This window comes from Gopherus evgoodei, chromosome 3, assembly GCF_007399415.2.
Source record: "Gopherus evgoodei ecotype Sinaloan lineage chromosome 3, rGopEvg1_v1.p, whole genome shotgun sequence".
NCBI lineage: Eukaryota > Metazoa > Chordata > Testudines > Testudinidae > Gopherus > Gopherus evgoodei.
This window is the reverse complement of record NC_044324.1, coordinates 97,813,285-97,837,700: the sequence shown is the minus strand read 5'-3', so window position 1 is coordinate 97,837,700 and position 24,416 is coordinate 97,813,285. Positions and strand designations below refer to the sequence as shown.

The following is a 24,416-nucleotide window of genomic DNA, read 5'->3' as shown; positions in this document are numbered from 1 at the left end:
TAACGAGAAGCTGCTTGGGAAAAGAGTGTTCATGAAATGTATCTGGGCTACAAATACAGGAATAGTTTTCTGTTAACATTCATACAAACAAAATTTCACCTGTGTGACTATTTGGAAAAAGACAAACAGAAACATAGAATGACCATGGTTAAAATTTGGTTTCCAAATCACTAAAATGTTGAGGAACATGTATTAACCCCATTCATCTTGCTCTACATTATTCTTGTAATCTTGTGAATTGGTAAGAATCTAAGCAATGTAAATATCTATGCCTTATTGTCCTTTACCCATGGAACACTGAATGCCTTCTACTCAAAGAGTACTAAGGTAGCTGTCATAAACAGATGGTTAAGGGTTAATGTCTCTTTTACCTGTAAAAGGTTAAGAAGCTCAGTAACCTGGCTGACACCTGACCAGAGGACCAATAGGGGGACAAGATACTTTCAAATCTTGGTGGCAGGAAGTCTTTGTTTGCACTTTTTGTGTTTGTTGTTCGCTCTTGAGGCTAAGAGGGACCAGACGTATACCCAGGCTTTCCCAATCTTTCTGAATCAGTCTTTCATGTTTCAAAATTGTAAGTAATAGCCAGGCAAGGCGGATTAGTCTTATGTTTGTTTTCTTAACTTGTAAATGTGTCTTTTTGCTGGAAGGATTTTTTACCTCTGTTTGCTGTAACTTTGAATCTAAGGCTGGGGGGGGTCCCTCTAGTCTATATGAATCTGAGTACCCTGTAAAGCATTTTTCATCCTGATTTTACAGAGATAATTTTTACCTTTTCTTTCTTTAATTAAAAGCTTTCTTTTTAAGAATCTGATTGATTTTTCCTTGTTTTTAAATCCAAGGGATTGAGTCTGAACTCACCAGGGTTTGGTGGGGGGAAAGGAGGGGGGATAGTTAATTCCTCCTTGTTTTAAGATCCAAGGAGTTTGGATCGGTGTGAAGCCTCTCAAGGCAACCTAAGGAGAGGAAAGTCGGGAGGGGGGGAAAGTGGGGGATGGTTAATTTCTCCTTGTTTTAAGACCCAAGGGGTTTGGGTCTGGGTTCCCCAGGGAAGGTTTTGGGGGAACAGAAAGTGTGCCAGACATTAAATTCTGGCTGGTGGCAACGTACCAGATTTAAGCTAGTAATTAAGCTTAAAAGTGTTCATGCAGGTCCCCACTTTGTGTACCCTAAAGTTCAAAGTGGGGGAAAAACCTTGACAGTAGCTAACTGGTTTATTTACTTTATAGATTATATTACTGTTGTGGTTGCTTTTTTATGTGCTAAAATTTCTCTTGACCATGTATAAAAAGCACAATGCCTCTTTCCATATGTACATGTGCAGCATAACTAATTACACCAAAATGACTTACAGCTAAGCACAGAGCAGAATCCAAACTACTGGCAACCTACTGCAAATGTCTGCAGCAGTGGCTTTTCACTGCTTCTTGTGATCTATGGCATGGTGTGTAATGAAACTCAAGGAATAGTCTATTATTGGACATGGGTCTGAGCACGGCATCAGTCTAATGGAACAATTAACTCAACCGTTCTGTAACTCTTGATCCGCAGAATTTTGTTTTAAGATTAAAACGACAAGGTGAAGATTAACACCTCTGGGTCAGTGGGGCTGATGAGACATGACTTATTAATCCGCAAAGAAAACTTTAATTGGCCACTGGAGCACACTCCTTGCTTCATTGTTAAACACTGACAACTCTCTGGGTAATTAGAGTAGATGGTGCATATGATAGAGATTGTTATTGTAATTAAACACACCAAAACTAAGGCAATGACTTTTTTTTCCACTAGGAAAAGCATATGTCATTTTCTCTAAATAACCTAAGGTTGATATTTGTGAACAACTAAAACAATCCAGTATAAATAGCCAATGAATAGCCAAATTACTAACATGAAGGAACTGGGAATAGAATTCATCAGAAAGAATCCCTTGATTTAGAGGAATTGTCTTAAATTCTGAGCTTCAGTGCACAGAGAATTTAGTCTGCCACCAGGTTTCTGTACATGTTGACTTATTCTTAGTATTTACTTGTTTTAGCCCACTCTTTCATCACGCTCTCTCCATCAAGAGGCACCAATTTCCAACAAGAAGGGTTTATTTAATGAGTTTGATAGGTTTTGAATTCAAATATTGGAAATATATTCTTTTGAAGGGGATTTCTTTTCAGAGACAGTTTAATAAATCAATCCATTATATTGCAGCACTCTGCTAAAGAATGGAGAAGCAGCTTACCGCTCCAGATACTGTAGTCAGTACTCCAAAATTGACTAAATAGGATTTGAGGATTCATTAGTATCTTGGTAAAGAGCAGAGCTCATGAAATACATTAACATTCTCATTAAGGAGTTGGAGCAATAATTTGAAGGGAAAAAAAGCATCTTTATTACTTTCTATGACACAGTAAACAAATGCATACCCTCAATCAATTGGGATAATCATTGTCAGCATCTTACATAGCTATAAAGCAAACAAATAAGCAAGATTGTTGCGTTACGTCAGTCAATGTCAGTCATGTCTAAACATCAACACACAAATTGCTTTAGGCAGATGGGAAACTTGTAAAAAGCCCAGATAGTCAATATAGTGTAAACAGCACACAGTATGACTCATTGATTTAGCACTGTTATTAAGGAGAATCTGTTGTGGTCTCCCACAGATTGCTGTGAAGTTAGATCTCCTACAATATTAAAATAGTTTTAAAGAAACTTCAACATGTGGGGAGTTGAGGGAGGAGAAGCCCTAACTTTTAAACATTAGCTCCTGGCTCTCTCTCACCACCTTCATCCACAATCAAACCACCATACATGCATCTCAGTTCTCTCCCTATTCCCTTTGCTAGTGCCCACAGGAGTTATTGCAGCCTAAAGGTAGGAGTGACTTCCATAAGTCTCCAACAAAGGGGAGAGGCAGGAAAAGAGACCAACTCCATTCAGGTTTTTTCTATTAATGATAAAGGTAAATCTTACACCAGATATCACTGAGGAATCCTCTCCCTCAGCTTTGATATTTGGGGTAGAATGTTTTGCCCAGTGGTCCCAAATTTGCTTCCTGAGTGACAACTGCAGTTCACAGTTGTCATAAGGCAGATATCTTCAGGCTATACCCTCCATTCAGTGACTGGCAGCTTACCAGCTGGGGAGGGACCTGCCTGTGATTGGACATTGCTGAGAACCTCTTGTGATGTCATTGCCAATGTCTCAGCTGGTATATAAGGTACAAAAAGAGCAAGAAATTGCAGAATGAGTCTAAGAATATCTAAAATGGAAGAAAGTGAAGATAACACAAGAAGATAAGACATATTTCAGCTACAGAAAGAATAAAAGGTCCATTAAATTAATCAATAGAGCTTTTAAGGCAGTAGGGATAATTCAGTCAAAGACGATGTAGGCTAAGAAGAAAGATTTTAATGAGTTCTTTACCTCATTCACAAGAAAGGATGGGGGAATGCACTAGTGACAGATATGCATGGTCTTGGGTCCAAAAAAACCCTTATGGCCAGCTCTTCGCTGAATGTAAATTACCGCAGCTCCACTGATGGCAATGGTGCTACAACAATTTACAGTGGCTGAGAATCACCTTCTTCAACTCAGAGTCACACCAGTGAGCTTGAATAAGAGCGGAGAAACATTAGTAAGCACTGAAGCTGATTTATCTCTGCTTCAGAATTCTGAAGGCGGTGGCAAGAGGGAGCTATATGTGGTATCATTCACCAGAGGTTTTTCACAGTTTGCTGGGAACCTAGGGAGTTCCTGTAGAGTAGAAAGAAATTAATGCTCCAACTATATTTTTTAAAAATTGCTTACTCAGGATAGCAGACCTCAGCTGCAGTATCTGTTTTATAATGGAATTCTGCCTTTTCTTTTTAACTCACAAGGGCAAGTGACTTGTCCAAAGTCACCTACAGCCTGATCCTGAGAAATGCTGAGCATGCATTTACCTAATTAATTTCAGAGCAACTTCCTGCTGATTATGACTAATTACTGTTTGGTTTGGTGGTTTACTTTATTTTCCACTTTAGGAAATGAGGCAGGGTTTCAGAGAAGCTGCCCTAAAGAGGAAAAAATACCTAATAGTTTAGGGGTGATCTTTTCTGTACCACTCTTGCCTTTCTCATAATCATTACTGTAAGGGACAGCTCCCCAGGGACCCACTGTCATTATATTTGGGATTTATTTATTTATTGTGGTATAATCTGTGAGGATCTGGTCTTTCTCTGCTCACTACTGTCTGGAAACACATAATTTTGAGGTCACATAGTCATAACTTTCTTCTCCCTAATCCACCTCTGAAACAGATTTGAGCTAGTAAAGGCCTGGTAATTTGGAGCCTTAGACTTTTTTAAAAGTCTTCCATGCAGCTGTAAAGGAATCAGCCTCAATGTTACCAATGTCATCTTCCCAAGAGCCTAATTGCCATTTCCTCCACACAGACACCTGTTGCTTACCAATGCTGCTAACAATTTAGGGGCTGAGAGAGTCAGCTGCAACAAGCTAACCTATTAGATTAACACAAGCAAACAAAGTGGCTGGGGATGGATAAATAAATGAACCTTATTCTTTTCCTGTCTGCGTGGAACACCTTTGTATAAATTAAAAGCTGAATTAGCAATTTGGGCTCTTTGACATCTACTTACAAGATTGCAGAGCTAAAAAAGGGGAGCCAGGAGAACTTAATCTGTCATTCTGCAGAGAGGAGATGGTTCTTCCTCTTTACAATATAGAATAGCCTTTGCAGAGCTGGAATTTAGGAGGCCCACAAGGTTCTTGGAGAGCCAATAAACTCATTGAGAATCTTTCTTTCAGCACAGAGTTGCGATAAACTTCTAAACTCTACCACTGAAATTCTAATTGAAAATAGTTTCCTTTTTTAAAAATTTTTGTTGATGAAAATACTTGTTTATTTTCAAAGTCTCCCCCTGCCCCTGAAGGGCAGGTATTGGTAAACATATAGATTTTATGACAAAATATACACATCACTTGATTTTTTAAAAAGTAAATTATACATCATGTTTGGGTTTGGTTTTGTTGTTTGCTTTGTGTACTGTTCCCCAAAACAGTAAAAGAAACAGAATTACACTTTCCCTATGAATTTCAATCAGATCTGCTACCAGAGAATATCACTGCTGGTTGGCATAGCTCAGTGGACTACGGGTCCTCGCTAAGGATTCAACTTGTGTTGTCTGAGTAGGAGGGAGGTGGTGGTCTATTTTTCTTGGTGATGAGATGGCAGTTACCTCTGACAAGAGGAAAGAAATGTTATTGGCATGATTTTATTATCCAAGCTGATATGTGTGTAGTCTGAGAAACAGCCATTGGCACAAGGCACTGAAAGTGGCAAACTTTGGGGGAAAAATACAGGAAATACATATTATAACAGATAATGAATGCATTGGAATTCACAGTAGTGAACTGGTATCAAATATACTCATCCACATTTTAATTTAAAGCATTAGACTTCTCTCTGAACTGACCATCCTTTGCCAAAAGCAAGGTCAATTGCATTATCTTCTGTTTGTTCAAAGGATCAGCGTAACAGCTGTTACTGTTATGTAACATTTATAGTCAATCCTTTACAAAAGAAAATAATAACAATGGTTGTCTTACTCTGGTGGGAATAGCCTTTTCTGTAGCTTCTACAATAACAATGCACAGAAATGTGCAACAAAATCACTACTTTTTTTACCTTTATGCTATAAACAAAATATTACTCTTCAGAAATGCTGCCTGTAAATATTCAGCTCAGACAGTCTATTTCAAAGGCAAGCAGTCTGTGATTGTTGGAGATGGAAAAAAGATGTTAAAGTTCTAAGAGATGAAAGAGTCAGATAATTTTCTTGCCTGGTGCATCAAGAAGTACAAACTGACTGCTAGTTGTATGGCTGCTTTTGCATGTGTGTGTTGATCAGGGCTGTAAGAATGCAGGAAAAATGGTTTGTTTTGTTTTTAAATAAGTCTAGTTCCCCAGGCTTGCAGATCTGGGTGTGCATAAAGTGAGAGGCAGGGCACAATCAGAATTGGTGCCGTTTGTTAGCAGTCTCAGCTATTGAACTATAATTTATAATTACATTACTGTCTATGAACTGTACACGCTGATCAGAGCCCAGTTACCCTAGCCACTGTAGAAACGAATAACACAGACAGCTCCTGACCCAGAGATCTCACATTCTAAGATCTAGACAAAATGGAGCAAATGAGTCAAGAGAAAGATGGTGGAAAGTGCAGTGGCAGGACAAAGTAACAGTAGAGGCAGGTGAGTTTGCCTAATATTGTAGTCACAGGTCTCTCACTTTTACAGGCGGTCCTTTTAGGGCAGGTTTGAGGTACATTGGTGAGGTAGTTTGGGGGACTTAGTACAGGAGCTGTCTGGGTTGTACCTTGTATGTGGCCAGGGATACGATATCTACATCTTTCACAAGCATTATATCCCGCCCCCCCCCACCCAAAAAACCCAGTGAGAGTGGCGGGAAGCAAAGTGAAAGGAAAGGCATATTTAAAGGTGTAGAGTGAGCCTTAAAAAATGTAATTTGTGTTTTCTGTGTTTAAAATCCCAACTCAGTCCTACCTTTGTACCAACTTATATATTACATGTGCATTCATTTTTAAACACAAGATGACAACTCCATTAGCACACCTGAAACATTGCCATGGTGTCACTATAATGTATTCCGAGAGCTGAATATTAATGGCCAGCCTGAAGACCGGTAACCTGGAGGTGAAAGACTCCCTATGCCATTAGCAATTCTCTAGAGGCCAGATTCCATTGATGACAGTGGGAGCTTTGCCATTGACTTTAGTGGTGCCAGGATTTCACCTTAGGTTCTTAATGCCTTACTCATGACGACTAGTACTCAGTCAAAAATAGCTCTATTGATTTTAGTGGTGTTACTCACAAAAGTAAGTACAACGTTCCATGAGTAAAGGATGCGCAAGTGGGCTTTGACTTACCTGTATACCCAGAAAACATCATTATTTCTAATGGAAAAATAAGATAGATAGGAAATAGCCACAATTTGCATGCAGAGGTAAGGAGAGAAACAACTTCAGAGACTGAAAGATTAAGATGATCTAAAGATCTGTATGGAAGATAAAGGAAATAATTTACCAGAGGCCAAGAGTATTAACAAAGTTTCAGGCAGTGTAGTAATTATTGCTGCTATATCTAGGTCATGACACTGCACTTGCAGAAAATGAGGTCTGCTGTGGAGATGTAAGGTAAATGGCCCATCTGAGTAGAAGGCATTGCTGCCTATAATGTGTATTGACAGCTGCCTCCGGTGAGAAACACAGTGCGCTGCTGCTATGGGGCAGGAGTAACTCTCTCCAGCACATTCCATTCCAGCAAAGCTCTTAAGCATGTTTGTAACTTCAGACATAAGAAGAGTCCCTTTCAAGTCAATGAGATTTCACACACATTTAAAGTTATGCACATTCTTTAGTGCTTCGTTGGATCTGGGCCTCATTGCCTCATCATGAGTGCTCTGTATAGGTGAACCTGAATCAGACACAGATCACCTGCTCTCCAGCTACCAACTGTTCTCCTCTTTCAAGGGAAGACTCCAGATTGGGGTGTGCTGGGGGCAGGAGTGGAATGCCTGTGCCCCCAAGTGGGCACTTCCACAAGTGTGAGGAGGCTGGTCTGCATCAGCGGAACTCTGAGCCCTTTTCTGCAACATACAAGACAAAGCTGAATCAGGCTGCTGCTGCAATACATCAGCCTGTTATTTTCGATGCAAAACTACAAATGCATGTTTTTTAAATGGAAATCTCCAGCAGCCACCGGTAACTAGAAATTATATCTGTGTCAGTGATAGAGCAGGGTAAGAGGAAGAGGGAAAAGCCATAGCTACAGCACGAGCATAATAGGAGAGGAAATCAAGCAGAATAAACAAGATTTTCTCAAGAATATTTTTTATTTACTGGAGTGAGAAACAACGAGGTGCCTCTTTCACATACTTTAAGAGAAAGTAATTGAGAAACAGTTCTGTTCAGATACTCTTGAGATTGGGGTACCCTGAGTGGAACTGCTTCAAAAATTACCTTCAAGGAATCTGGCTTAAAGTGTGTAAGAGAGAAGCCTGTTCTAAATTTACCAGCACATCATTCAGTGAAGCACTAATGACAATTTTATGATGTGGAAAAAACCTATTTCCCACCCGAAACCTCTTAAAAAAAAAGGAAAAGAGAAATATTTCTTATATAATCTTTAGTTACATATTCCAATGAAATGGCAAGATTAAAAGAGTAATTAAGATTCAGGGTCAGAATGAAATTCAGTTCACATCTCAGTCCTTAACACATCATTCTGCTAAATGAGAGCGCTGAACAGAGGAAGAATTAACTAATTTCTTTTAAGTTTTGTAATTGCAAATGCAGAGTGAATATCATCCTGCAGACATGGTGCCAGAGGACAACTCAAGCTAACGAAATAATGGTAGCTATGATAAATAATTTATGCACAATATCAAAAGCAGAATGAGATAAAGAAATGGAGAGCCCATTTGAAAATTTGGAACTTGCTCAGAGCTGTTCCTGCAATGATTCCCAAGAGGATGAGTAGAGATCAGTAATAAACTCTGCGACTGTGTATAAGTCATAAACTTTCCTTCTGTTTTATTTTCAGCACTTACACTTTGTGGTTAACAAAGGAACAAAGAGCAAAACAAGTCTGATAGATAGAAGTAGATAAGCTAGTAGTTTTCTTTCCACTTAATCTTTTTATAAAGGGTGTCTATGTCCCCCAAAATTACAAACATATCTTCCATTAAACCTAGCATACCGAAGGGAGAACAGACTCCAGTGCTCACATCCACTGGCCTCCTTATATTTTTATGACAGCTGTTATACTCTGAAATAATAATACAACATAAGCAATTCCTTTGATTTTTATTAATGGCAGTCTGCTGTTGCTGATGGTTATTGTTCAGGTTGGATTTGCTATGGCTTTGTTGAGTGGCGGCAGGGCAAACTGAAAGCAAACCAGTGGAATATTTTCTACAGCTGTGGCATATTTTTACACATCTCAGAATGCAAGTGAATTTTTCCCTTCCATAGCCACATTTAAAGAAGATGCTGTTAAATTAAACAAACCTAAACATTATTTTTTAAAAAGATTTTCATTGGAATTGGTGCACACTAACAAACCTGAGAACACATGCAAAGAGAGGAGAGAGTGGCAAGGATTTATTTACCTTTGAATATGGGTGCTTTCTAACCACTACAAGAATCAATTTCATAACCAAACTTGAAAGATATGTTGTAGATCTTATTAGCTTGTTGATGCATCCGTTGAAGACTTTAATTTCTATGAAATGAAATGGTTTCTCTTTTTAAATGTGTTTTTATTTTCATGTGCAGCAACTTCTTATCAAAGGTATTTTTCAGAGAGGATTTTGTTTTACTTGCCTAGAAATATGGGACCAGATCCTGTAGCTTACTGAGCCAAAACCTTTGCCTCATAGCGCCCCACCCTTCATGGGTATCTAAGACCCAAAATGCAGTGACCAACCTCAGCTCAGCTGTACTGGAGGACAGGAGTAGAATTCAAGGTGATCCTGACAAACTGGAGAAGGTCTGAAATCCGTAAGGTTAAATTCAACAAAGACAAGTGCAAAACACTGCACTTAGGGAAGAAAAATCAAATGCACAAGTATAAAATGGGTAGTTACTGGCTAGACAGTAGTACTGCAGAAAAGTATCTGGGGATTATAGTGGATCACAAAATGAATGTAAATCAACAGTGTGATGCAGTTGCAAAAAAAAATTGTCGTTCTGGGTTTTATTAACAGGAGTGGGGAACTGATAACAGTCTTCAAATATGTTAAGAAACTGTTATAAAGAGGATGGTGATTAATTGTTCTCCATGTCCACTGAAGGAAGGACAAGAAGTAATGGGCTTAATTGCAGAAAGGGAGATTTAGCTTAGCTTTCAGGAAAAACTTTCTAATGGTAAGGGTAGTTAAACACTGGAATAGAATACCAAGGGAAGTTGTGGAATCTCTGTCATTGAAGGCTTTTAAGAACAGGTTAGACAAACACCTGTCAGGGATAATCTAGGTGTATTTGATTCTGACTAGGCACAGGGGGTGAACTAGATGAACTCTTGAGGTCACTTCCAGCCCTAAGTTCCTAGGATTCTCTAACTGAAGTGTTGGCAACCAAATCATGGGAGGGCTGACATACTGGTTGGAGCAAGATTCCAGCTATCAATTAAAGCTGAATCCAGATGGGTCCAGGAGCAAAACCAAGGAACATAGCTTGGTGTCAGAAACCAAAGCCTAAACTGAAGTGTAAACTGGACTCACAGTTAGAAGGTATAGCGGAAGTTTGAAGGTGGGAGTAAGAAATTAGGAAGAAGCTGGAGGCTGGAGCAGGAGCAGTTACAGGGTGGGACAAGGCTGGCAACGGTGTAGGCAGAGACAGGACCAAGCACAGCTGTAAAGTAGGAGAGCATTGAGAAGTCTCTAAGCTGCTGTTTCTACTATCAGCCTGCTGACTCCTGCAATCAAGCAGCTGGTGCAGGCCCACAAAACTGTTTCTATCAGGGCCAATTGCACTGAGGGCATGTCTACACTACAGACTTAAGTCTACCTATGTTAGGCTGACTTACAGCCCCAGCTGTAATTACCACTGTGGCTGATGTCCACACTACTCTCCTTCTCTTGGTGGTGCGTGTCCTCACCAGGAGCACTTCCACGACTAAAGCGGGGCAGTGTGTGGGGCTGAGAGCCAGGACTTTCAGCTCGGCTCAGCTTGATGCACCCAGGAGTGGGGTGAGGGCAGCCACCTGGGCTTCTTGCCTCCCATTCCTCTCTGGGAGTGAGGGGCAGCCATCTAGACTTCTCACCTCCCTGCTGGGAGAAGGAAGCAGCCGCCTGGGCTTCTTGCCTCCCTGAGTAAGGAGCCAGGCAGGTGCAACCTGGCAGGGAGCAGGAAGCTAAGGACAGGCAGGCTCTAGAGGCCCAGCTTTCTTGTCAATTTCAGGATTCCGGCATGGAGCCCTGAAATTGACAAGACAGCCAACAGCCATAGTAAGTAATGCAGTGTCTGCACAGTCACTGCCTCACCCTAACTACACCAACACAGGCCCTATGCCTCTCGTGGAGATGGGGTTATTATGTCAGTGTAGTAGGGCACTTACATCGGCTGGACAAGGCTGTAGTGTGTTCACTGACATAATTAGGTTGATGTAAGCTGTCTTATGTCGATTTAAATGTGTAGTGTAGACCAGGTCTGACTCTGCTGCAGGGTAGGCCTCCAACAAAAAATGTTAAGACACTGAGTGTACATCTACGTAGCAAATTGGAGCGAGGCTCCCTGTCCAGGTCGACAGACTCAGGCTAGCGGGGCTTGTGCTAGTGCTCCAAAAATATCTGCATAGACAGCACTTTGAAGCTGTGGCTCAGGCTGGAGCTTGGGCTCTTGCCTAGGGAGGGGGGTTGGCCTCTGAAGCCTGAGCTCTAGCCTGAGCCACAACTTCAAAGCCGTGTCCATACAGCTATTTTTACAGTGCTAGCGTGAGCCCACTAACCTGAGTCTGTCAGCTTGGGCTAGGAAGCTTGCTCAAAATGCTGTCTAGTTGTGCCCTGGGAAGCTGCACAGGGACCTCTATAACTATAGTGTTCTGCGGAATAGGGCTACGTGCTAGCATGCTCTAGGGGCCTGATGTAATGACACTGAAATCAGTGAGTCCTGCTATTCACTTAAATGAGTGTTGGCTCAGGTGCCAACCTTGCATAGGTAATGGGGGAACTGGAAGAGGTGGTGTGGCCACATAAGTTCCCAACAGCTACGTAGATCCATTGACCCAAACCCTCACATGCTGGAATAAAAGGAATGGATAATATTGTACTAATCATAAGCTATAGTGGAAACTGAAAAACAGCTGCTCAGTCTGTTGCTCCACAGCCTGCCACCAAGTTGGGGAGAGGATTCCATGTCCTCAGCTCCTGTGTCGGTGCCCCGTTTCGCTGTCTCTGACTGAATATAGTTAATTTCATTAATTTCCAGCCCTCTGCCTGCTGTCGTCAAATGATGAATAAATTATTCACAAGAAAACTGATAAATTATTCTCCCAGCTCTATTGATGGTTGAATAATATTGACCTGATAAATAATTCACAATTCTTTCCCCTCCTCAACTGGCAAATAAATTATTTGTGAACGTTCTTTTATCATTTCTAGACCAGCTCTTCCATCTGTTGAGACATGTACAGGGTATTGATCATCATGGTATCTAAACATCACATATCTAGAACCCTTGCACAAACCTACTTTTTCAGGGGAAACGGGATTTGGTCCTAATTAAGGATTTAGGATTGTGCTTTTATTCCATATTTACTGAAAGTATAAGTGTCTGTTTGGATATGAGTCTTATATAAAGATGTCTGCATATAGCTCAAAGCCAATGAAAATTAAACTTTTAATTAATTTTGTGTGGATTCCGATTTTCATCTACACTCCTCTCTCTTACAACATAATCATTACTAAGGCCATCCCGTAATCCCCAAAGGAACTAGGATGTGGGTTCTGTAATGCACATGAGCCAGGAGCAGACAAAGCCAGACCAGATGGATAACTTGACTGATGTCCACTGCAAACACAGACTGCATAACTCCAAGGTTATTCCAAGTTCCTGCATAAATTATATGAGTTTTACAGCTAGAGCCACTATCTTTTTCTTTTAACTGGCTCACTGCTAACTCATTCATCTTGTGTTTGATGACCATTGAGCATGGTATTGTATGCCACAGTGGCAACTGTCAGCAGGAAAGAGGATGAAGGAACTAAATCAAGCTGAAGAAATTAAATATAACAAATCACTGTGTAAATCAAGTTGTGTCACAAGCTAGCAATTCTCCTAATTCCACCAGCATCAATTGGGAGTATTGAAATCAGTATAAAACTGGTGTGAGAGACTAATCAGGTCCAGTTAATTTAAAGGTGTCACATGCGGATGACAGGAGGAGGATGCTTTCTTCCAATGGGGGTATATCCCCTAATGGTTTTTTTATGTGTGGGTCCCACTACTACAGTTGATCAGGAGCAGAAGAAATTACCCCTTCTGGCCTCTCTTGCCAACAGGTTTGTTCACTTTTTAATTTAACATGGATGCAGGAACACATCTGTCTCTCCTCCAAGCTGGGGCCATGTAAGAGAGACGATAAAGCCCCAAGGCTGTAATAACTTTGGCAGTTTGCTCGACCGCAATGGGAGAAGGACAAATGGCTCAAGAATGGGACGGAGTACTGCTCAAGGAACAGAGAGATCTTTTGTAAGAGCTCTCGGGCACCATGCAGTTCCGTAACACCAAGCTGCAGAGATGAACTCCTCCTCTCCCCCCGCCCATTGTTTTCCTTTTGCATGGGGCCTGAGAGCTGTCACTTGAACAGTCTGGCCCAGTGTATAAGTGTGTTCTTGGCTTTCAGAGTTTATACACCACAGAATGTCACAGATCTTTAAGTTTCAAATAGCGCTCTTAAGAGGTCTTCTCCATAGGTGCCAACTTCATGGGTACTCTGGGGCTGGAGCACCCACGGGAAAAAAATAGTAGGTGCTCTCCCTTCCCCCCAAGTGCCTCCCACCCACTGGTGTCAAGTATCAGAGGGGTAGTCGTGTTAGTCTGGATCTGGAAAAGCAGCAAAGAGTCCTGTGGCACCTTATAGACTGACAGACGTTTTGGAGCATGAGATTTCGTGGGTGAATACCCACTTCGTCGGATGCATGTAGTGGAAATTTTCAGGGGCAGGTATATATATGCAAGCAAGAAGCAGGCTAGAGATAATGAGGTTAGTTCAATCAAGGAGGATGAGGCCCTCTTCTAGCAGCTGAGGTGTGAAAACCAAGGGAGGAAAAACTGGTTTTGTAGTTGGCAAGCCATTCATAGTCTTTGTTTAATCCTGAGCTGATGGTATCAAATTTGCAGATGAAGTCTTTGAAGTCTAGTCCTGAAGTTTTTTTGCTGCAGGATGGCCACCTTAAGATCTGCTCTAGTGTGGCCAGGGAGGTTGACGTGTGCTCCTATAGGTTTTTGTATATTGCCATTCCTAATATCTGATTTGTGTCCATTTATCCTTTTCCGTAGAGGCTGTCCAGTTTGGCTGATGTACATAGCAGAGGGGCATTGCTGGCATACGATGGTGTATATTACATTGGTGGATGTGCAGGTGAATGAACCGGTGATGGTGTGGCTGATCTGGTTAGGTCCTGTGATGGTGTTGCTGGTGTAGATATGTGGGCAGAGTTGGCATCGAGGTTTGTTGCATGGATTGGTTCCTGAGTTCGAGTTACTATGGTGCAGTGTGCAGTTACTGATGAGAATATGCTTCAGGTTGGCAGGTTGTCTGTGGGCGAGGACTGGCCTGCCACTCAAGGCCTGTGAAATTGTGGGATCATTGTCCAGGATGGGTTGTAGATCCCTGATGACGCGTTGGAGAGGTTTTAGCTGGGGACTGTATGTGATGGCCAGTGGAGTCCTGTTGGGTCATACTGAAAGATTATGTGCAGTTTAAAGCTGATTCCACACTTCAAATCCACCTTGACTGAGCAGAAGTATTTACTGGTTTGTGTTGACAAAAAAAGAGGCCACTTCCTCGTCATTGTAGTGCCTTGGAGCCCCAGTCATAGATCAGGATAGGGTGACCAGATGTTCCGATTTTATAGGGACAGTCCCGATTTTTGGGTCTTTTTCTTATATAGGCTCCTATTACTCCCCACCCCTGTCCCTATTTTTCACATTTGCTGTCTGGTCACCCTAGATCAGGACCCCATTATACTAGGTGCAGAATAGACACAGAACAAACAAATGGTCCCTGCCCCCAAAGAACTTACAATCTAAATATAAGACATGAGACAACAGATGGATACAGACAGATGGGGGAACACAAGGAAGCAGTGAGACAACATTGGTCAGCAGGATAGGTGGTGGTGTCAGCACAGCAGCAGCCTAGCCACTGTCAACTTTTTTGTAGGCATCACAGCAAAAGACAGTTTGAAGGAGAGATTTGAAGGTGGATAACGATGTAGATTTGCAGGTGCTTACAGATAGCTCCTTTCAAGTGTGAGGGGCAGCATGGAAGAAATCACAAAGATTCTTGTTTGAAAATTTAACAAGTGGACAACGGAGTCTGGCATCATTGGTAAACGGGAAGCAAGTGTTGACATCTTGAATGAGTGAATGAGAGATGATAGGCTGGATGGAGATAGGCCAGGAAGAGCCTTGAAAAAGAAGACAAGAAGTTTATGTTTGATAACATAGAGAAGGGGGCAATCCAAGGAAGGGTGACATGGTCAAAACGATGGGCTAGTAGAATCTTTGCAGCAGCATTCTAAGTGGGTATGAGATGCAAGATTGCATTTGTCAAGGCCAGAGAACAGGATGCTGTAGTAATTGAGATGCAAGATGATGAGAGCATGGATGAGAGTTTTAGCTCTCTGGATCTGGGTAGGAAAGGCTATGTCTTAGTGATGTTATGTAGAAAGGAACAGCAAGATTTAAACATAGCCTGGATAAGAGAGAGCCTAGATGGAGGTCCAAGTTGAAGATGAAGCTTACGGGTTATGGATCTGAGTGACAGACAGCATGGTGGTGTTGTCCATAGTAGTCAAGGAAGCAGGCGAGGTGGGGTGAGATTAAGAGCTCTGTTTTAACCATGTTGAGTTTGAGCTGATAGCTAGACATCCATGAGGAGATGTCAGAGAGACAGGCTGAGATCTTAGTTTGGACAGGACACAGGTCTGGAGTACAGAGGTAGATCTGTGAGTCATCCGCATATAGCTAATAGTTAAATTTGTGATTGTGGTTGAGATTACCCAAAGATAAGGTGTAAAGAATAAAGATAAGAGGAAGAACAGAAGGGAATCAAGGAAGAGAAGGGGAACTCCTACAGAAAGCTGAAGGAGTATGAGAAGATCCTCCAAAGGACATACTGAAGGTGCAATTAGAGAGGTAGGAGGAGAGCCAGGAGAGGGCAGAGTCAAGCCAAGGAAGAATAAGATTTCAAGAAGAGCATGGTAAAGACTTGTCTGTGCTGGGTTTTTGCACAGAGCAGCTACACTGGTATAACTGCACCAATGCAAACCCCCATTGGTACATGTGCTGCACTGCTCCAAAAAAGTGGTTTGCACCAGTGTGGCTTACCTTGGTTTAAAAACTGGGGTAAAGCCCCACTGGTGCAAGTCACTTTTTATACTGTTGCAGTACATCTACAACAGGCTTTCTCAGCAGCGCAGCTACATTACTGTAGCTATGTCAGTGCAAAAAGCCCAGTGTAAAAAAGGTTTGAGATTAGGTTGCAAAGACAGCATGAGATTTATCAACCTTCTTTTGTGCAGCATGCTTCTACATGCATGAGTCTGTGTAAATAAATAAATAAATAATCCCATAGCCTGGAATTTTTACACATTGATAAAGCAGCACAGGGAAAATCTACTTGTAAATTTCAACTGGGAGAGTAGTCTACTGGCAAAACATATTTCCAGCATATTTCCAGCATTTCTTTGCTGATGGTTTCTACATCAATGCTTCTAACTGCTTTTAATATTTTGTATTCCAGTGAAGGCCAAGCTCTCTCCTTATTTAGATAAAATGGACTTCACTGTCTTCAAAATAGCTAAGAGGGTGGTTAGTTTAAATATTTTCCAAAGATTTAATTATGAGAAGAGTATCCAAGTTTCAGCTAAGAAGTCTTCTTTAAGGTATGAAAATATTATTCAAGGATAGGCAGTTTTGACAGAAAAATAATAATTTTAGAGCAATTATCTATGCATATTGTTCAAAACAGTGGGAGAAAACTATTTTTTTAATTTCAAAAATTGCTAATGAGGTGCTATGTTCTGACACCTTTAATCACATTAAGTAGTACCTTATTCAGCGAGTAGTCCCTATCGAGACCATTCATGAAGTAACTATCAACATAGAATCATACAAAAGTGGGACTGGAAAGGACCATGACAGGTTATCTACTCCATTCCCCTGCACTCAGGGAGGACTAAGAATTTCCTAGTCCATCACTTACAGGTGTTTGCCTAATCTGTTCTTAAAAATCTACAGTGATGGAGATTCCACAATTTCTGTAGGTAATTTCTTCCAGTGTTTAATTATCCTTACAATCAGGAAGCTTTTCCTAATGTCTAACCTAAATCTTCATTTCTGCAATTTAAGTCCATTACTTCTTGTCCTGTCCTCAGTGAATAAAGAGATTTATCACCCCCCTCTTTATAACAACTTTTTACATACAGTCTTCTGTTGTCCAGACTAAACAATTTTTGTCAGTCTTTCCTCATAGGCTGTATTCTCTGGACTTTAATCATTTTGTCGTTCTCCTCTGGACTTTTTCCAGTTTGTCTACATCTTTCCTGAAGTGTGGTGCTCCGAACTGGACACAGTACTCCAGCTGAGGCCTTATAGGTGCTGAGTAGAGTGGAAAAAATATTTTTCATGTCTTGCTTACATCGCTCCTTCTAATATATTGATGAATGATGTTCATGGAGGCTAGGTCCATCAATGACTATTAGCCAAGATAGTCAGGGATGCAACCCCATGCTCTGGGTGTCCCTAAACCTCTGACTGCCAGAAGCTGGGAGTGGACAACAGGGGATGGATCACTCACTAATTGTCCTATTCTGTTCATTCCCTCTGATGCATCTGACCACTGTCAGAAGACAAGATACTGGGCTAGATGGACTATTGTTCTGACCCAGTATGGCCGTTCTGATGTTCTTATCAACTGCCCTTTGATGAAAAATACTCTTACTACTCATATGTGTAGTAGTTCTCTGTTAATGCAATTCACCAGCTTCAGTAATGTTGCTGTAGTTTAATTGCTCAGACATGGGCACCTGTGGAATGGGTGCAAGGAGAATGCTACACTTGCTGTTCAGCTTGATTCCATACTAGGTCTGCTTACCAGTCACTCAGCACAAAGTGGGTGTTTAGAGTAGGCCAAGGAAGGGGCAGGCCATAGCTAGTGTGTCTGCCATTATGTGCATCCAGGGACCACACACGCTCATATAGGAGGGGTTGCAGCCATTATTCCAACCCAGGCAATGAAGGGAATCAAAAACTATTCTACAGCAAGTGCACTTATGGGGGGAGTGGATTCCTTCCCTTTCCGGCCACCATATAGTTCCTCCCACAAAACTAATCTACCTGAGGTGTATGAATTTTACTCATAGTGAACAACTCGCGGACCTGTGTGTCTTTATAATTAAAAGAACACAGAAAGTGAAAGGAGAGAGAAAAAGGTATTAAGGACTTTGTTCCATTTCTTATTAACCACATTTTAAACTATCAATAGATTCAAAGATCTGTCTGTAATATAGCCATGTTGGTCCCAGGATATTACCTCACCCATCTTGTCTCTGTAATATATGTAGGCAGATATTTATTGGTCAACAGATGACCCCTGCTGGTGTGCAAAAAATCTGTTTTATCTAATTTATAAATTTGATACAAAGAAATCCTTTTTAACAATAATAGTTAAATTTCTTTCCTTCTTTCATCATGAAAAATGCTGATGTTTTTTCATTACATATTTTGAAATTTTATACCACTTTTTATGTGTGTCATGACTGTTTCATGAAAATCCAGTGAGTGCCTTTGCTTATTTCATTGTGATTAAATCCATCTCTCTGCATATCTATCTAAATATATGGGTATGTCTATACTATAATAGCCTATATGAATATATGCAGTAATATCATATAGAAGGGTAAGGGCTTGGTCTGTAAGTATAATTTTGTGGTGTTCAAATTTGCCTTTGGCACAAATTCTTGAACTCAGTTTTATCTAAGGCCTTACACTGTGCCATCAACATAATATCTAAGACCTCACAAGATTTTAAATACTAAACACAAAATCTCTCTCTTCCATTCCCAATAGGTAGGAGCAGTTTGCTTGGATTTTAATTTCCTCAAAATTATTGAGAAGGGCTAATCTGCAGCAATGGGATTTGCATTTAGGGCTAAGGTTCTCTCTCGTGATAGGAAGTTCCCCACTCATGGTCCAGTTGCTGGGACAATTCTGTCTGCTACATTCATTCTCCTAGTTGTAAATAGTTCCATTCTCTCATTGTAATGTAGCTGTCATGGGATTTTGTGGTCACAACGGGAGAGTGCTCCTTCAGGTGGACATGGACAGGGAGGGCTTTGATTATAAAGGTATTTCCCCAACATCTTCTGTGATGTAGACTGATGTAGAAAAATCATTTAAGTTCTCTACAAAGTTCTTATTTGTTCCCTTTACTTCCTGGGGGAACAGCCACTTTTCTTGCAGGTTTCCTGCTTCTGATATATTTAACCCACTTACTGTTAGTTGTTTTTATGACATCGGTTGATTACTCTTCAAGATCCTGCTGAGCTGTGCTAATTTATATTTTAATTGTCACAATTGATGCTTCTTTCTGTAGCTTCCAATAACAAATTCTGAAAGACACTTGTTTGGTTCAAATAGCCTCTTGTGTCTTTCCACTTTGCCATATCTCCTTTTATATCTTCCTGTTTTCTTTTTAGTTGAGGGCATGCATACTTTTAGAGACTACACAGCTTCCATGGAATCTGAGGGTTTTAATGTCTTCACTTTCAAAAGTTAAGTGCTGCTATATTAAGTTTTTGTAACATTCCTGTCTGAAGGATTTTTTACCTCTGTTGTATTTTGGTTGGTATTACTTAGTGGTTTAATTATAACTAATTCTTGAACCCATTCCTCTGTGGCATAGGACTACAAATAACTTTTATATGCTTTACAACTAGTTATTCCAAGATGCAGTCATTTCAGATGTCAAGAAATTACTTTTCTAAACCTTGTTCCATTGTAAAAATCATGGTGGTGATATTTATTTAACTACTTCCAAGTACTTTTTTCAAGTGTAACTGTAATTTTATGGAGAGGGTTTTAGAAGCCTAATCCAAAACTCACTGCATTCAAGTCAGCATCAGTAGGCTTTGAATCAGGCTCAGAAAGTGCTAACATACTGCTGAACTAGTCACCAGCAGAGGGAGAACAGAATCTTGGGTTTCTAGGTCTATGCCTCTGAGCTACAAGGGGCTACAAGTGCTTTCATCACCATCACTATCCAGGGCTTCCTGATATACTTACAAGACGAGGTTTATAAATTAATTATTCATTCTGTTTTCCATACCAACAATGGTCTTCACGCTATTAAAAAAATAAATAAATAAAGATGTGCTTCCTGTTCAAATGAATTTGTGAGCCAAAAGGCAGACAAAGATTAGACAGCAGTGTACCATTCAGAGGAAGGAAATCACTTTGAAATGATTTTTAAAACTAAATTGGAGTTCTGATGGTGTCATGTGAATTAGCATTTTCAGGCATTGCTAGAAGCGGGATTTTAGGGCTTCAAGGGGCAAATGTTCTCTGCTCTAACTCTACTGATGTCAAGGGAATTACAGCAGGAATTAATTTGGCCTTCAATGTTTTTGAAAATTTATATTATGCCTGATTTCTTCACAGTGCTCCTAACATTCAAAGCTACAGTACACTGAGCAGAAAAACCTAATAACAAAGACTGTTATGCTTGTGTTCTCTCCTCCCCCTGCAAGTTTCTAAGCTGCCGATTGAGCAAAGAAACATAAAAGACGAAACTGTTACTTGTGCGCAAAAAAGGTCAGCTCTTGTAACTTCAAAACTCCTGAACCAATTTCCTTCAAATTTGGCTGGTTCCTTTGGTCTCAAAAGGCAAAAAGCAAATCAAGTATGAGCAAAACTCGTTCTACTCTTTAGATAGGCATGTACCACAGTTCTGATAGAAATATATAGAGAAAGTGGGATTTTTGTTTTAATACATACAAAACTCAAAACTGGCTGGACAAATTTTCATGAAAACTTTAAAAATAAATCACCTCTGAGCTGAAAGAAATTCACTCCAAATGAATATGTTTGCAAACGTTATGAGTAATTCATAAGTGGTGGAATGGGAATGGCATGTATGTGTGAAATGTAAATACGTAAGCTGCCATTATATTTCATCCTGGTTGGTAATGGATGCAACTGTTTCCTCTATAACTCTCTCTTGCACAAACACACAAAACTGGTACGAACATTTTAAAGAAATTGATAGATAGATGTGTGTGTTAAGGACAACATGATTACTGAGAGAATGAGACCCTATGGAATCTATGTTCAGGAGCCAAGTTATCTGTGATTTAATTTCCCTATGTCCTGCATAACTCCATAATCATGGAAAGGCCTGCAGATATGACTTAACATGACTAATCCATTGGGATCCAAGTGGCTAGACAAGGGAGGACATTTGGACTATGTTTTATTCTCACATGGAGAGGATTGTGTATGTTTCTTGAGAGCTGAAATTCAGAACCAATTACTGTAATACTGAAACATTTCTTTTATCTACAGAAAGCAGCAGGGTAGGATTTAAGACTGTAAACCTATGGAAATTTGCTCTCATTATCATCATTATTTCTTGCCCCTCACCTATTCCTTATTAAAGGAATTTAATTAAAGTAGTAATTAGTAATAATGAATCTACACAGAGATGTAGTATCTGTATATTTTTTCCTCATTTTTAAATTGTTCACATATTAAGCTCCAGCTTTGGATTGTCTGCACTGTTTAAAATCTAAAATTCATTATTTTGGGAGCATTTTTGTGTTTAACTTTGAAAGGCTAGGAAAAAATATAATAATTAAAAAAAAGGAAAGAGGAAAGATGGTTTTGTGGTTACAACACTAGGCAGCAATTCAAACTTAAGTTCAATTCCCATCTGTGCTATAGATTTCTTCTGTGACCTTGGGCAAATCAGTGACTCTCTCTGTACTGTCATTCCCCATCTCTTTTTTCCCTAAGAGAACAATAATACTTCCTTTGTAAACTCTTCAGGGCAGGGACTCGTTCTTACTCTGTGTTTGTGCCGGGCCTAGCACTATACAGCCATGATCTTAGGACTATTATTGTGGGGCTCCTGTCATATAAATAAGAAAGAATTCAGTACTACAGGCTAAATGAAGGCTTGGAGCCATGATCTGCTCCTATATCTTTACCAGACATTATTATTATTATTATTATTATTATTATTATTATTATTTATTAGCATTACAGAAGCACCTTAAGGTATGTCTACAAAGCCCACGTCAGCGAACCGCCCAGCCTGGGCTGACAGACTCGGGGCAGCGGGACTTGCTCCAGCACACTAAGTATAGCTCTATAGGCAGTACTTTGAACATACTGCTTGGGCTGGAGGTTGGGGCTTGAAGCCCACCCCCTTCCCTAGCATTCAAAGCCTGAGCTCCAGCCTGACCCAAAACTTTAGAGCGCTGTCTATTTTAAGAGTGGTAGTGCAAACCTTGCTGCCCCAAGTCTGTCAGCCCAGGTTGGGAGGCTGGCTGCCACAAGCTGTGCAGATATACCAGTAGACACTTCAATCAGGATCAGGTTCCTATTATAATAGGCTATGTACAGACACTTAATGAAAGACAGTCTGTGCCCCCAAAGGGTTTACCAGCTAAACAGACGAGACAGGCAAAGAGCGGGAAGGGAAACAAGATACAGAGGGAGAAGAAGTGACTTGCTTTCCTGACTCCCAATCAAGGGCGGCTCTATGTTTTTTGCCGCTCCAAGCACGGCAGTCAGGTGGCCTTTGGTGGCATGCCTGTGGGCGGCCCGTTGGTCAAGCTGATTTGGCAGTGTTTCTGCGGGTGATCTGCCAGTCCCGCACCTTCAGCGTACCCGCTGCCGATTCGTCACTGAAACTGCGGGACTGGCGGGCTTCCCACAGAAACGCCGCCAAAGGCTGCATGACTGCCACCCTCATGGCGACTGACATGCCACCCCCCACGGCTTGCCGCTCCAGGCACGTGCTTGCTGCGCCGGTGCCTGGAGCCGCCCCTACTCCCAATCCCCAGGTTCTAGCCACTGGACACTGCCTCTCCGAGTAATGGTGGACATAGTTAAACTGGCTCTTAAATAGCAAGTTCCACTTCCTAGATATGTTGCTTGGCTTTAATATGAGTGGCAGAAAAAGAGCAAAATAAACAAGTTTTATCTAATACCAATGCCGCTTGAAAAGATTTTTGCAAGTGAGGCTTAATCACTTGTAAGAATTGATTGCCTGCCTGTTAATAAACATTAGCCAGTGTATTGCCACTTGCTGATGAGTGGTTTATGTGTTCTGGTCCCTGCAGACTGAAGAAGTCCTGAAGATTGATGGAGGGCCATGCTATTCAAACAGCAGGCGTTGCTGAGACAGAAGCTCTTTGTGCTAGGCAGCCTTGCTATTGGAAGTCTCCTATATCTAGTTGCCAGAGTTGGGAGCTTGGATAGGTAAGTAATTAAACAATCAGGCATAAGTTACAGTCTTAATTATAAATGGATCTGGATTTATTAATTATAACTGGGGACTTTTTCTCCTCTTTTGCTTAAAATGTATAGATCTCCAGGTTGTTTTTTTTTCTTACTGATGTATAGAAAGACTATCCACCTTAATATTGATTTTCATTATTTCTTCCTCCTTTTTGTGGGGAGAGAATGGGAAAAGGGAGAGAGGTGCTGCTTGTCCAAGTAAAGTATTTCTGTCTGTCTATTTGTATTCTGTGTGCATTGGTGCTTGTTTTCAGAGGAGGAATAAAGCAGCATACAGTACAAATGTCATTACAGCAGCTCATTTTTGTATGTGTGCATCTGTGCGTTGACCTCTACTCTCAGCAAAACAGTTATGATGCATTTATGTATCTTCTTTTCTAAATTTACAGAAAAGCAATTAATGTGCGACAGTGGTAGTTAAAATTATGTATGAGCCTGCAGAGTTGCTTATCGAGTTTTGAATCTTATTGCACGTGAAAGATTGCTGCAGGGTTTGAGAATTTTAACTATGTTAATTAGCCATGATGTTCTGGAGCTGAATGCACCAGACAAGGACGTTGTGTCTGCAAGTGATTTCTTTGAGAGCAGTGGAAAATTTACAGAGAGGAATTTAGAGAGTATTTAGCACTCTTGACCAGGCATACTCTTGAGAAACTATTTGGGATATAACAGACCTATCCTTAACAGCTGATAATGTCTTTGAGACCTAAGAACAACGTGGGATTGCTTTGATATATGCCAGCTTTGGAAGCATGACTGAAAACAGACTTCGGGTTTCCTGTGGGTAAGGCCCAGGTCTGAACAGACTGGGGTTGTGTATACGTCTATGCCAATGACCCTGCTCACCCCTTACCCTGGGGAAATATGGCCGAAGTGTAAAACTGTGACATGCTTCTATTCAAAATAGCTAGAGCATGTAAAACTGCATAGGAGCAACATGGGAACTGCAATATCAAAACAGACTACTGGCCAATCTGGGCCCCATCCCTATGTGGTGTTGATGCCTTCCAAGGTGATTAGGTCGCTTCCTCTTCCATTCACTTCAGTCCCACTATTGAGGAAGGCATTCAGTGCTGTCAGGTGGA

General features: G+C 40.8%; 1 protein-coding gene across 4 annotated transcripts in view; it reads left to right on the top strand.

Annotated features, from left to right (window-relative positions):
• HS3ST5 (heparan sulfate-glucosamine 3-sulfotransferase 5) overlaps window positions 1-24,416 on the top strand; it is a 273,078-nt gene that overhangs the window by 243,665 nt on the left and 4,997 nt on the right. For all 4 annotated transcript variants that reach the window (XM_030556155.1, XM_030556156.1, XM_030556158.1 and 1 more), the window contains one exon: window positions 23,154-23,292. In XM_030556155.1, the coding sequence (XP_030412015.1) occupies window positions 23,186-23,292 (107 nt within the window). In that variant the 5' untranslated portion in view covers window positions 23,154-23,185. The remainder of the gene's footprint in view (window positions 1-23,153; window positions 23,293-24,416) is intronic.